Source organism: Aythya ferina (assembly GCF_964211825.1).
Source record: "Aythya ferina genome assembly, chromosome: 11".
Taxonomy (NCBI): domain Eukaryota; kingdom Metazoa; phylum Chordata; class Aves; order Anseriformes; family Anatidae; genus Aythya; species Aythya ferina.
In genome coordinates, this window is record NC_140307.1 from 8,158,313 (window position 1) to 8,169,836 (window position 11,524).

Below are 11,524 nucleotides of genomic sequence, written 5' to 3' on the forward strand. Positions count from 1 at the left end.
ATGGCGGCGGCCATGGCGCAGCGCGTCCTGGCGCTGGCGGCCGAGGAGGGCCCCGAGCGGCTCCAGGAGGCCCTGCAGGGCCTGGGGGAGGGCGAGGTGCGCGGTCGTGGGTCCCCCGTAACCCCTCACCCCCGAGCCGGGGGCTCTCCTGGCGGCGCCTGGCAGCTTGGCCTTCTCGTTGCAGCTGGGCGAGATGGTGACGAAGCAGGCCCTGAGGGGCAGGGAGACGGCGGCGCTGCTGAGGGGGATCTTCAGAGGTGGGTGGTGGCGGGGCTGGGTCCCCGGGGGAGGGCACGGTGAGCTGGGTGAGGGCGGTGGGCAGCAGCACGGGCTGTGAGGGGCGCCTCTGGGGAGAGCCAGGCGGGTGTAAGCGGGATGTGAGACCACGAAGTAATTATGCAGTGAAAAGGGAGCTGGAGTAACACGGTTTTGGTGACCGTATTCTTTATTGGCTTGACTTTTGCTAGCACATAGGTGTGTTTCACCTGCTGGCTGCTGAAGCTCAGTTCCCAAGTGGTTCACCTCAAAATGCTGCCACTTGCCGAGCCTGGAGGGCAGGTTGGCAGAACCAGAGTGTGATAAGAGGGCTGAGTGTTTCGGCAGTTTTATCCAAGAGATTCTCATTTCCTGTGCTCTGTTTTTATCTGTGTTGTCAGATATACAAAATGGGGAGCTGCAGCTGAGTGACGGTTTAGCCCTGCAAATTTCCTGTTTAGTAAGGCGTTGTTATTTGTATAACCTTGTTTCCATTCCTCATCTTACTTTGTTTTCTCATTATAAGGCTCCCCGTGTTCCCAGCCAAGTGGCGTTCTCAGGAGGCTGCAGGTGTACAAGCACTGCGTCCCGCTGGTGGAGTCAGGGGATCTGCACTTGAGCAAGGCGTCTGAAATCATCGGGCTGCTGATGCTGGAGGTAGGAGCTCCTTCGGGCTGGCTCTCCTGAGGCCTGCCGCCTATCCCCTAGCAAGTACACCGAGTGCTTCACCACTGAGATAAATGAGCTGTGGATCTGCCCTGGACTAAGCGGGTCTTGGAACTTGCCATGTGTGTAAACATGATTTTCTTTGGATATCTGGACCTAGGCTCCAAAATCGTAATTGCCTTCACTTGATTAGCTGCTCTGTTCTGTCCAAGACAGTGTGGGATAGAGGTCTTGGGGTGAACTCTCCCTTTAGACGCCCTGCACTGTGAGAAATGTTGTCCTTTTCTGGTGTTTGGTGACTGTGGGAACGTGTATGAGGAGTGCTCCTGTGCCTGCCCCAGGCTCTTTCACGTTATTCCATCTTCTCCCAGGTTCGCCAGCTGCCAGGCCCCGCGTTGGCTGAGCTCGCCACGCTGTTTGTTGATGTTGTTAAGGGCGGCAGCCTGTCTAATGGGAAATCCTTGGAGCTGTTTTCCACTGTTCTTACTGCATTGGCCAGCTCAAAGGAGAGCCTGGCTTATGGGAAAGGTAACTTTCTCTTCTCCTTCTGCCAGCCTCTCCTCTCTCCCTCTGGAGCGTACACCTAAAAGACTTTTGCTTTCTTAGGTGAACTGAATGGGGAAGAGTTTAAGAAACAGCTGATAAATACTCTTTGCTCCAGCAAGTACGTACCTCTCGGCCAGCTCCGCTCTGCGTTAGCTTGGTAAAAACTCAGCCAGGGCCTAGTCCTGTTTGGGCTTTTTACAGAAATCCCTGTGACACCCCAGAGGTGTGGCGAGAGCTAAATCTGCAGTTAGATGTGTCCACAGCCCTGTCGTCCCCTTAGTTATGTGTCAAAACAGTGTGCTTCGTGTTGTGCTTTGAGAAGGACGTGGTGGCGAGTTGGATGGCTCTGTCTGTGTCCTGTTCTGTTGTCTTTGAATCTGTGCCCTCTGTGACAGTGTCCTCCCTGGCTGGAAAGGCAAAGGAACAGCCTGTTGCCAGGTCTTGTAACAGTGTTGTGTGAGTTGGTCTCAGGAAGTGTTTGTTTTTATTCCTTTCTTGATGTTTGTTGTTGTGGGGGCCAGGGCAGTTTGGAACCATTTTAAGTCTGGGTAATTTGGGTGACAGTGGTGATTTCAGGTTGGAAGTTTGGCTTCTGACGTTAATATCAGGAAGTAACAAACAGGGAAACTGAATCAAGGGATAAACAATAATTCTGCTTCCACTCAGTTTCCTGGCAAACTTTTGTTTTGTCAGGTGGGACCCTCAGAGCGTGATACATCTTGCCAACATGTTCAGGTAATTCTTCTTTCCTTCAGCAAGCACCAATGCTTTCTTGTGCTGCAGTCATCTCCATGTCCCATCTCACAGGTACTTTGGGGAAAGTGCAAAGTGTCTGAGCATAGCAGGTGTCATCACCCCGTGGGTGTTTCGGTCAGTGAATGTCCGGATTGAACAGTGTCCTGGGACAGTGCTTGGGGATTGGGTGATCTCTGTTCTGCTGAGAGCTTTGGGAGCTTGCTGCCTGTCTGTGAACTCTTTGTCTAGTTATGGATTGAAACTACTGGGGGATTCTGAAGGAAATACATGAAAATGATGAGGCTGTGTCTTCGGCCCAACAGGGATATTCCACTGTCGGGAGAGGAGCTGCAGTTTGTGGTGGAAAAGGTCCTTAGGATGTTCTCCAAATTAGACCTGCAGGAAATTCCCCCCCTGGTCTATCAGCTGCTGCTGCTTTCTGCTAAGGTAAAAGCTCATGGGAGGTGGCCTCCTTCTGAGCATGCATCACAGGAAAAAATATACACAAGCTGAGCTACAGGCTGGATTTTGGAAGGGGTTTTGATCGCTCCCAATCTGCTGTGGGGAGCAGGATGCAGCAGGACATCATCAGCTTTGTTTTGTTTTGCTTTTTTCCTCTATCTCCCTCTAGCCTGAAGAAGCTGAATGCTCAGAGGAAGACATAAGCTTGTTCTTTTATGGGGAACTGTAGCAGGGAACCTTTGGGAAATAAGGGATGAGCTCAGACCCAGGGGACAGCAGAGTGGATTGTTTTCAGTATTCTTAAGCGTGGGTCTGCTCACTCTTAGTGGCCTGCTCGCCTCTAGTGTAATATTGCCTCGTGCAGTATAACTTCTGGGTTGTACTGTGACTGGTACTGGAAATGTCTCCCCTCCTGTCTCATCCTGCAAGCGGAGGCTGCCAGCGACATATCTGCCCTTCGTCAGAGCGATCTGGCTCTTGCTCTGTTTGTGACTGAGTACCTGCCAAAATGGTCCAGACAAAAGTGAATTACCCATGTGTTACAGGAGGTCGTTGGTGTCCACTGGCCAAAATGTGATCATATATATATGAAGTTAGGAGTTTGAAAACCTTCCTAATTGATTATAATATAAAGGATCCTTTCCAATTAATAACGACTTGGAACAAAACAAAAAACTGTGAGAGGTGCAGCTTCTGCAACTCTTCAATAAGTGCGGTCAAAAGAAGGGGACAAACTAAAGTCATCGTTCGTCATTTCATCTGGAAGCGAGCAGTGCAGGAGCCTTCCAGCACCTCAGCAATTTATGAAGGGACATAAAGGATACCGTGACATTTGTAATTGCTGTGGGAATAGAGGGTAGCTCCCCGGGATCTTGCAGACCACGCAGTTGCATAATGTAATGTCCTTTCTTGCAGGGCAGTAGGAAGACTGTTTTGGAAGGAATCATCAGTTTTTTCAATCAGTTGGACAAGAGACTGAAGGAAGAACAGAAGGTTCCGCAGTAAGTTCTCTCTCTGTCATCCCCTTTCTTTACAACCTGGGTACTTACACTCACCCTTGTCCTGCCTGGTACTCTTGAATGTGACAGGCCTTGTACAAGTGCATACTCCCTGATGCCTAAGACATAATTTGTGGCATTGGATGGCTCTTTTTTTTTTTAATCTGGTAAACCTTACAGATCAGTGGACCTTGAGGTAGCCACGGTGCCCCTAGACCAGCTCCGCCACGTGGAAGGCACTGTCATTCTCCATATCATTTCTGTTATCAACCTGGATCAGGACCTAGGCGAGGAGTTAATCAAACATCTGAAGGTATGACAGAGATGGAACAGGCGCTGTTCTTGACGGTGTTGAAGCAGAGCTTTTAAAATCAATACTGGTTATCTTTAGAAGGGATTTAATCATTTTTATGGCCATTTTATGATTTCATGAAGTGTTACGTGGAAAGAGACGTGTTCCCATCTGTGCCACAGCAGCAGTGTGATAGCAGCTTGATAGTTGGATTTGTGGGATGCTGCGGTTGAAGCTAGCGTGCTTTCTAACTATTGCTTACTATTTTCTAGACTGAGCAACAGAAGGACCCCGGTAAAGCTCTGTGTCCCTTCAGTGTGGCTCTTTTGCTGTCGGTTGCAGTAAAACACAGACTGCAAGAGCAGGTACGTGTGATAGATGTACAGAGAACTTCAGTGGCAGTGCACACAGCCTGGTGTGAGAAGGGAAGAAGAGTTAGATCAATGTCTCATCAGAATCAGATTAAAAGTGGCTTTGGGATGCTGGTGGGGAGGCAGATCATCAGTACCCTGTAGTTTACCAAACACTATAAAAGACTTCAGAACAATATCAGAATTTTACAGAATCGTATTTCCTGTGGGCCAAATGTTGTAGGGTGAGAAGAAAGGCATTGTCTTCCTTCTCTAACGTTTTGGCTCTGTGGTAGACACCTGAAGTGCATCTGGCAGCAAGTTACCTTCTCTGGGACACTTAATGAGGTTGGTGTATTTGTCCTGAGAAAGAAGTGAGTTAAGGTTTTTGGCAGGTTGTACTGAGACTTGTGTTCTGCCTGGTGCTTGTACTGGAACGTGCCCAAGATTATACAGATCCCATTTCAAAGATTATTTCCTCATGCTCAGTGATTTTATGTTCCAGATATTTGATTTCTTGAAAACATCAATCACGAGAAGCTGCAAGGACCTGCAGTTCCTGCAGGCCTCCAAGTTTCTGCAGGACTTGTTTCCTCAGCAATATGATATAACAGCTGTGATTCTGGAGGTGGTGAAAAATAGGTGAGTTGTTGCTGTGCGCTGCAAAACACTCAGCAGGCTTGGGGAGGGAGAGTGTTCCAGCCTTGCTGGAATGCTCTGGGATCACATGTTTCCTGCTGACCTGTTACTAGCAGGGAACAATGTCAAAATCCAAAGGTTCTATCTTTTTGCCCAGAGAAGCTGTGGATGCCCCAACCCTGGAAGTGTTTAAGGCCTGGTTGGATGGGGCTTTGAGCAACCTGGTCTAGTGGAATGTGCCCCTGCTCATAGCAGGGGAGTTGGAATTGGATAATCTTTAAGATCCCTTCCAACCCCAACTTTTTTTGATGCTATGATTCTATCACAGTTTTCTACTGGTGAATTTAAACAAACAAACAAATTTAGATGTATAAATGTGCCTCCTCCACCCCAAATCTCAGCATCTGGTGGTACACAGGACTAAACCGATCAGAACCCTGTCTGTTTCTTGCTAGGAAAGAAACTGATGGTATGAGTCATGCTGCCTGCTGTAGTTTGTGTTCTGATCAAGGGATGAGTGATAGGTTCTGTGTTTACTTCCCTCCACATGGTTAGTCCTTTAAACATCCTGTGGGATATCTGTGATCTGTCATCAGTTGTCCTTTAGTTTGATGTGAGGCATTCCTCTTCTGCCTTCTTCTGTGTCTTGAAGACTCAGGATCTGTAGGATCCGTGCATCCAGGCTGCAGCCCAGTGTCACGCTGAGATGAGATTGAGTGCACACTTCCCATAGGAAGGAAACCTTTGGATTGGAAAAGAAGTCTGATGGCTGGAGAGCCAGGAATGCAAAATGTGTGGGCTGAGCACCTGCTCCTCAACCTAAAGATAGTCACAGGGCTGAGAGGGATGGTACCTTCCCTGGGGTGAACAAGCACCTCTTGCTGCTGCTCTGCATCTGGAATGACTGGAGGATTTTAATACTGACTGCTCTAATCTAAATGTTTTCTGTGACTAGGTTGTTTCTTTTCTGATCTGTTTAATGTTTTCCCCAGTGCATTTGGCTGGGACCATGTTACTCAGGGCCTGGTGGATCTCGGCTTCAGCCTAATGGAATCGTATGAACCAAAAAAGCCCTTTGGAGGGAAAGCTGCTGAGACCAATTTTGGCCTTTCAAAAACGCCAGCCCAGCAGGCTTGCAGACTGGGAGCAAGTATCCTGCTGGAAACATTTAAGGTAGCGTATGGTTTGGAGAGTTCTTTGCAGGGGGAATCTCTTCCTATTTTCTCTTGGTGAATGGTGTCAAAACCTTGCCTACAGTATCCATCATGAGCACTTCACAGACAGGATTTGGTTTCCTTTTTGTCCCTGTCCAGCAGGAAGAGGTCATCTTCATAAAGACCCGATCCTAATCTGTTCCGTCTAGCATGCTACTTGTGTAAGCACTGTTACACAAGAGAGACTGCAGAGAAGGTAGAGAAATTCAGAGGTACAAAGAAAATGTGACAGATGTGGGATTGAAACCAGCATCTTCACTGAAGTGGTAAATTTGCATCCCACAGACAATTTGACCCCATTATGTTTCACGTGTACCGTGTGTGCCTCGCTGATGGGCTGGTTCTGATTGGACTGGGATGAAACCTGAATCAGCCTGTCTGAATTTAACTGAAAAAGGGACTTCTGACAACCAGTCCCAATTTAGCCTTTAGATTTGGATGGATTTGCTTTGTGCAGGACAATGCCTGTGTTCTGGTGTACAGGAATGTCTTAAGTTTGTGTAGATTTTGATTTTATTTGTTGTTGTCTGTCATTTCAGGTCCATGAGCCCATCAGAAGTGATATTCTTGAGCAGGTCCTGAACAGAGTCCTCACAAAAGCAGCATCTCCCGTCAGCCACTTCATAGGTAACAGGAAAGAGAGAATTGTGTCCAGCTCTGAACACTTCAGAACATAGCTTCTCTGAAGCTAAGTTCCTGCTGAGGTGACCCGAAGCCAGGAAAATCTCTTGTTGCTTCTCACTGAGGTGCCAGCCTCGGATCACCTTGCGTTTGTCGCAGGTGAAAAATGTTTTCAGGCGGTTGCCGTGGAATGGCTGACGCACAGAAAGGTGGTGGCCATCAGTTCCTGGTCTTGCCTTCCTGTCAGCCATGGGTAGGTGCCTGGGAGTCCCTGGGGCTGCTGATGCCTGTGCTGCAGCCTCTTCTCTTATACCTTAGTGCCCTCTGGTGGGGTGAGGCCCTGCAGCCAGGCTGTGAGCATGTTGCGCTTTGTGCCTGCTGTAGAGCGCAGATTATCAATGCTCATCCTATTATGACTTCTCCAAGGAATGGAAGGGCTTTGATTGTTCTGTAATTGTTAACCCTACAGAAATCTTTTGCTCTTTCCTAATATAGACTTGGCCCCTTGGCAGCAGCTGCTCCTTTTGTCATTTTATTTTTCAGACTTGCTGTCCAATATTGTTGTGTCCGCTCCTCTTGTGCTTCAGAATTCATCCTCCAGAGTCACAGAGACCTTTGACAATTTATCTTTTCTGCCCATTGACACAGTGCAAGGGCTCCTCCGGGCAGTGCAGGTAAGGCTTAGCATTTCTCCATAAATGCCCTTGTTAGTTTAGTTCCAGCGATAGCTCCAGGCCACAATTACATGCATGATCTAATAACCTTTCTTGTAAAATAAGCCTTAATGCTCTGCTGTAGGTTGTTCAATGTAGCATGGAACTGTTCTTCAAGCATGGGTATGCATGTGCCCTCTAGCAAAAAACATGGTGCCGTTTGGAACGGTGCTGGAACTGCTCTGTGCTGACCTTTCATCTGAAAGAGTCCCAGATGCTCCACGACATAGAAACCTAGGTATATGGGTCCAGATCAACAGCTGTAGCTATCATTGTTGTGTTTTTGTTTTTTTTTTTTTTTTTAATCCTTCCAAGCTCCATGTCAGTGTTTCTCTTTGGCTGGGCTGAGATATTGCCCTGGGGTTCAACTTCTCCCTGTTTAGCTCAAACTGGTTATAGCAGTCATTTCCCAAACCCTCACACTGTGTCCTCACTAACCTGCTAAGGTGTCCTGCTGCTACAGCTCTCTGGGTTTAATTTTATAATACGCTATTTTGACACGTTTTGGTTTCCCTACTGTACTGATGACAGTATTGGAAATGCAGGGCCAGATGGGCCTGAGGAAGATGAGCTCATATGCACCAAGGGCTTGGCATGCCTTAGTGCTTTTCTCTCCAAAGTATATTTTCCTTTCCAGCCCCTGCTCAAAGTCAGCATGTCAGTGAGGGACTCCCTGATACTTGTTCTCCAAAAAGCTATCTTTTCCAGGTAAGCTGGGAAGGGGATTCTTTGAAAAGATTTCTGCAACTCATATCTGTATTTTTTGGAGCAGAAGAATTTTTTGTTTGCTTTGGCTATGAGTCGTCTTACTGTGTTCTTCCAGTAATTAATGGTGACATCTGTCCCTTCGGCCTTAGGGCTGCAGTACAGTCAGAGCTCTACCTGCTGAGAGATCCCAACCCCCACATGAAAGGTCTTTGGAAATTCAGAAAGTTTTTGGGAACTCCAAACAAGAAGGCAAAATTAAAACCAATCCTATGCTCTCTACAAATGAGTACATCCAGATGCTAGGGAGAGTCCAGAAGGAACCACTGACTCAGGGGGAAGGTGGCATCTCAGCATTCTGATCTCTTACAAAATGGTAGAGAAGCAGGCTTGTTGTCTTGGTAATGCTTTGAGCAATAAATACATCCTGCTGTCTTCATAATGCTGTGATCGTAGACTGGGTTCTGTGGGGCAGTGGCTGCCTGGTTATGAAAACAGAATTCATAATTCAGCATTATTATTCAAGGCAAGGGACTTGGTCTTGGGGAAAGATCTGGGGGTTTCAGTGAGCAAAGCAAAATAGCTTTTTTTTTTTTGAGGAATTTTGCATCTCTGAGATGAGCTCTGCGAGACACTCCTATTCCAGTTTTCAAGGGATGTTTAATGCTTGTGTCTGGGGCTCTCCCTCAGTGTGAGCACTGGAAGGGCAGAAAGGAAATAAAATGCTGGGAGTGTAAAGTAAAGGAGTTCCCAGCAAGCTCCCAGCCTCTTAACTGCTTGGGGCTGTGTTGCCCTCTTGGGGAATACAGAGCCAGTGGGCCCAGGCACTGTGTTTTTGTGGACCTTTTTTCATCACTGAGTTGTTCTTATGTTGTTCTTGCTTTTTATTCCTTATGCTTCTCTTTTCTCTCCCTGACTCACAGGCAGCTCGATGCTCGTAAAGCTGCAGTTGCTGGCTTTTTGCTTCTGTTACGAAATTTTAAGATTCTGGGCAGCTTGACTTCTTCCCAGTGCAGCCAGGCCATTGGTGCCACTCAGGTGAGTGCTGCTCTGCAGGCTCTGGTGCAGGTATGTGACAGTCTTGCATCTAACACGCACAGTTTGAAACAACTCAGAGTGGTGTGTTTCCCCAAAATGGAGATACAGCTTGAGTAAGGGTTAGTCCTGGAAGCGGAACTTTTGGAAATGCAGCATGCAAAGACAAGCTGGTCTGGGGATGGAGTTTCTCGGAGTCATTATCTCTTACAGCACGCTGCCTGGCAGCATGCTTATTTCATGACTATTTCAGTGACTGTTTAGGGGTCAGGCCCCTTTTCACCTTGCTTCTGTGCTATTTGAGAGCTGTAACCGGTATAACGTGACTAATATTCCATCTCAGGTCCAGGCAGATGTTCATGCCTGCTATAATTCTGCAGCTAATGAGGCCTTCTGCCTCGAAATCCTGGGCAGCCTGAGGCGATGTTTGAGCCAGCAAGCGGATGTCCGACTCATGTTATATGAGGTAAACATGGTTTCTCTGGCCTCCTTTTAAACAGTCAGTAGCTCTGCTGTAGTCTGGTTCTGCTGTAGCCCCAGGTAAATAATGATTACGTTATTGTAGAAAATGACCCATCGTCTCAGTTATGTTCTTCTTGGGACACGTACTGATACCAGACACTGGATAAAAAAATATATTTCTTTTTTCAATCCTGCTGCTTTTTATTTTGGGCCATCATAAGCCCAAAGGCATGCTAATGTATTTTCCTTGTCTCATGCATTGCTTAAGAGTAGACATCAAAGTCTCTCTTCCTTTGGCGTGGCCAAGGAAATGGGAAGCATGCTTGATGCCCAGTGGGGAGCAGTGTTATGGCAGGCATCGGATGGAAGCAGTGCAGCTCTGCTAACGCCGGGCTCCAAAGAAAGCCCTGCTTGGAGAGTGTGGGGAAACTTCCTTAAAGATTGCATCGGGGACCTGTTTTTTCTCCTATCCTTTTGCAGCCTCCTTTAAAGGTTTGTTTTTCTCTAAGATTTCTCACGACAACGAGCCTGGTGTACAGAGCAATTTGTGGGTTCACATCTGAGTAACTGTGGGGTACCAGCCTGAGAGAAGTTAAACTGTTCAGATGAGAGAGATTTTGTTTCCTTCCTGACTTGGTTGGACTGACCTTTAGTGAGCTGCAAGTTTTGTATGTGTTTTTCAGTGTTGCTATAGGACTTGTGCTTGTTTTATCCATCCACTGAGATTTCTCAGTCTAAAGGATTTTTGCCTCCTACGGTTTCCCCACTGACTTGTTTTGCCTTTGATGCAGGATTTCACAGTTTGAAGTTGGATCTAGTGCTGGTGTTAAATAGCAATGAAAGTCACTCTGGGCTTGATGCCACTGCTGCTAGGGAGATACAGCTTGTGAGAGGGCTCCTGCAAGGAAATATATGCTCTTTCTGATTCATACCTTCTTTCTGTTGAGTCTTTGCTTTGCCAGGTATGGGGTTCTACACTGAGCACATTGTTATTTGCTCATGGTTGGTGCTAAAGGGTCATTTCTGTCTTGTGACGCAAACTTCTTTTGCATATGGTGTATTTTCTTTGTCAAGTAAGCCAAGTTGTCTTTCCTTCCTGTCTTCAGGGTTTCTATGATGTCCTTCGCAGGAACTCCCAGCTGGCCAGCTCTATAATGGAAACGCTCTTGTCCCAGGTAAAGCACTGCTCTGTGACATGGCTGCAGAGACACGAAGAATTCCGCACTGCGACCAGCACAGCAAGCAATTTAGGTTAAATATCAGGAAAATAGTTCTCCCACGCACTCACAAGACGTGTAAGTGCTGCGGCACTTCTACAGAGAGGTGTTTGAATCCCTGCTATATTGAGAAAGCAGACTAGGTAAACATCTGTGGAAACTGGTTCATATCCTGTCTCAGGACACAGGATGGAAGAGAAATGATCTCGTGGAGCCCTTTACAATCCTTGACACTTCTTGCAGCATCTTGGAGTTGATGCCCAGAGAAGTGTTTTGTGTGCTCCCCGTTCCTTAGCAGTGCACAGCAGTCAGCCTCCCATGCATCCCCAAGGATATGTAATTATTATTGCTGTCCTCCCATAGGGAGAGTACCCAAGTCCTTGTAGGATCTAGGAGGATTAACTCATCCCCCAACGGCGTTGCTCATGGCAACAAGACAATCACATTTCCTCAATCCATTGGACAGGCTGTGCTTTCTTTGAGACAAGTAATTTTCTTCCCTTTAATCATCCATAGAGTTCATGCTGACTAATTCCAGCTTTCCCATACCGGTATAGGGTCTGAGAAGGGAACAAGAACAGAACCAAGGCAGCTTTTGGGTAGCAGAAGGCGAT

At 47.2% G+C, this 11,524-nt stretch overlaps 1 protein-coding gene across 2 annotated transcripts in view; it reads left to right on the forward strand.

The window, feature by feature from the left end:
* FANCI (FA complementation group I) overlaps positions 1-11,524 on the forward strand; it is a gene marked incomplete at its 5' end in the record, with an annotated part of 24,684 nt that continues 13,160 nt past the window's right edge. For both annotated transcript variants that reach the window (XM_084532655.1, XM_084532656.1), the window contains 18 exons: positions 1-96; positions 185-257; positions 782-912; positions 1,293-1,449; positions 1,528-1,585; positions 2,161-2,202; positions 2,526-2,649; positions 3,580-3,665; positions 3,843-3,975; positions 4,227-4,319; positions 4,810-4,946; positions 5,936-6,116; positions 6,697-6,784; positions 7,322-7,452; positions 8,129-8,199; positions 9,120-9,234; positions 9,575-9,697; positions 10,800-10,868. In XM_084532655.1, the coding sequence (XP_084388781.1) occupies positions 1-96; positions 185-257; positions 782-912; positions 1,293-1,449; positions 1,528-1,585; positions 2,161-2,202; positions 2,526-2,649; positions 3,580-3,665; positions 3,843-3,975; positions 4,227-4,319; positions 4,810-4,946; positions 5,936-6,116; positions 6,697-6,784; positions 7,322-7,452; positions 8,129-8,199; positions 9,120-9,234; positions 9,575-9,697; positions 10,800-10,868 (1,908 nt within the window). The remainder of the gene's footprint in view (positions 97-184; positions 258-781; positions 913-1,292; positions 1,450-1,527; positions 1,586-2,160; positions 2,203-2,525; positions 2,650-3,579; positions 3,666-3,842; positions 3,976-4,226; positions 4,320-4,809; positions 4,947-5,935; positions 6,117-6,696; positions 6,785-7,321; positions 7,453-8,128; positions 8,200-9,119; positions 9,235-9,574; positions 9,698-10,799; positions 10,869-11,524) is intronic.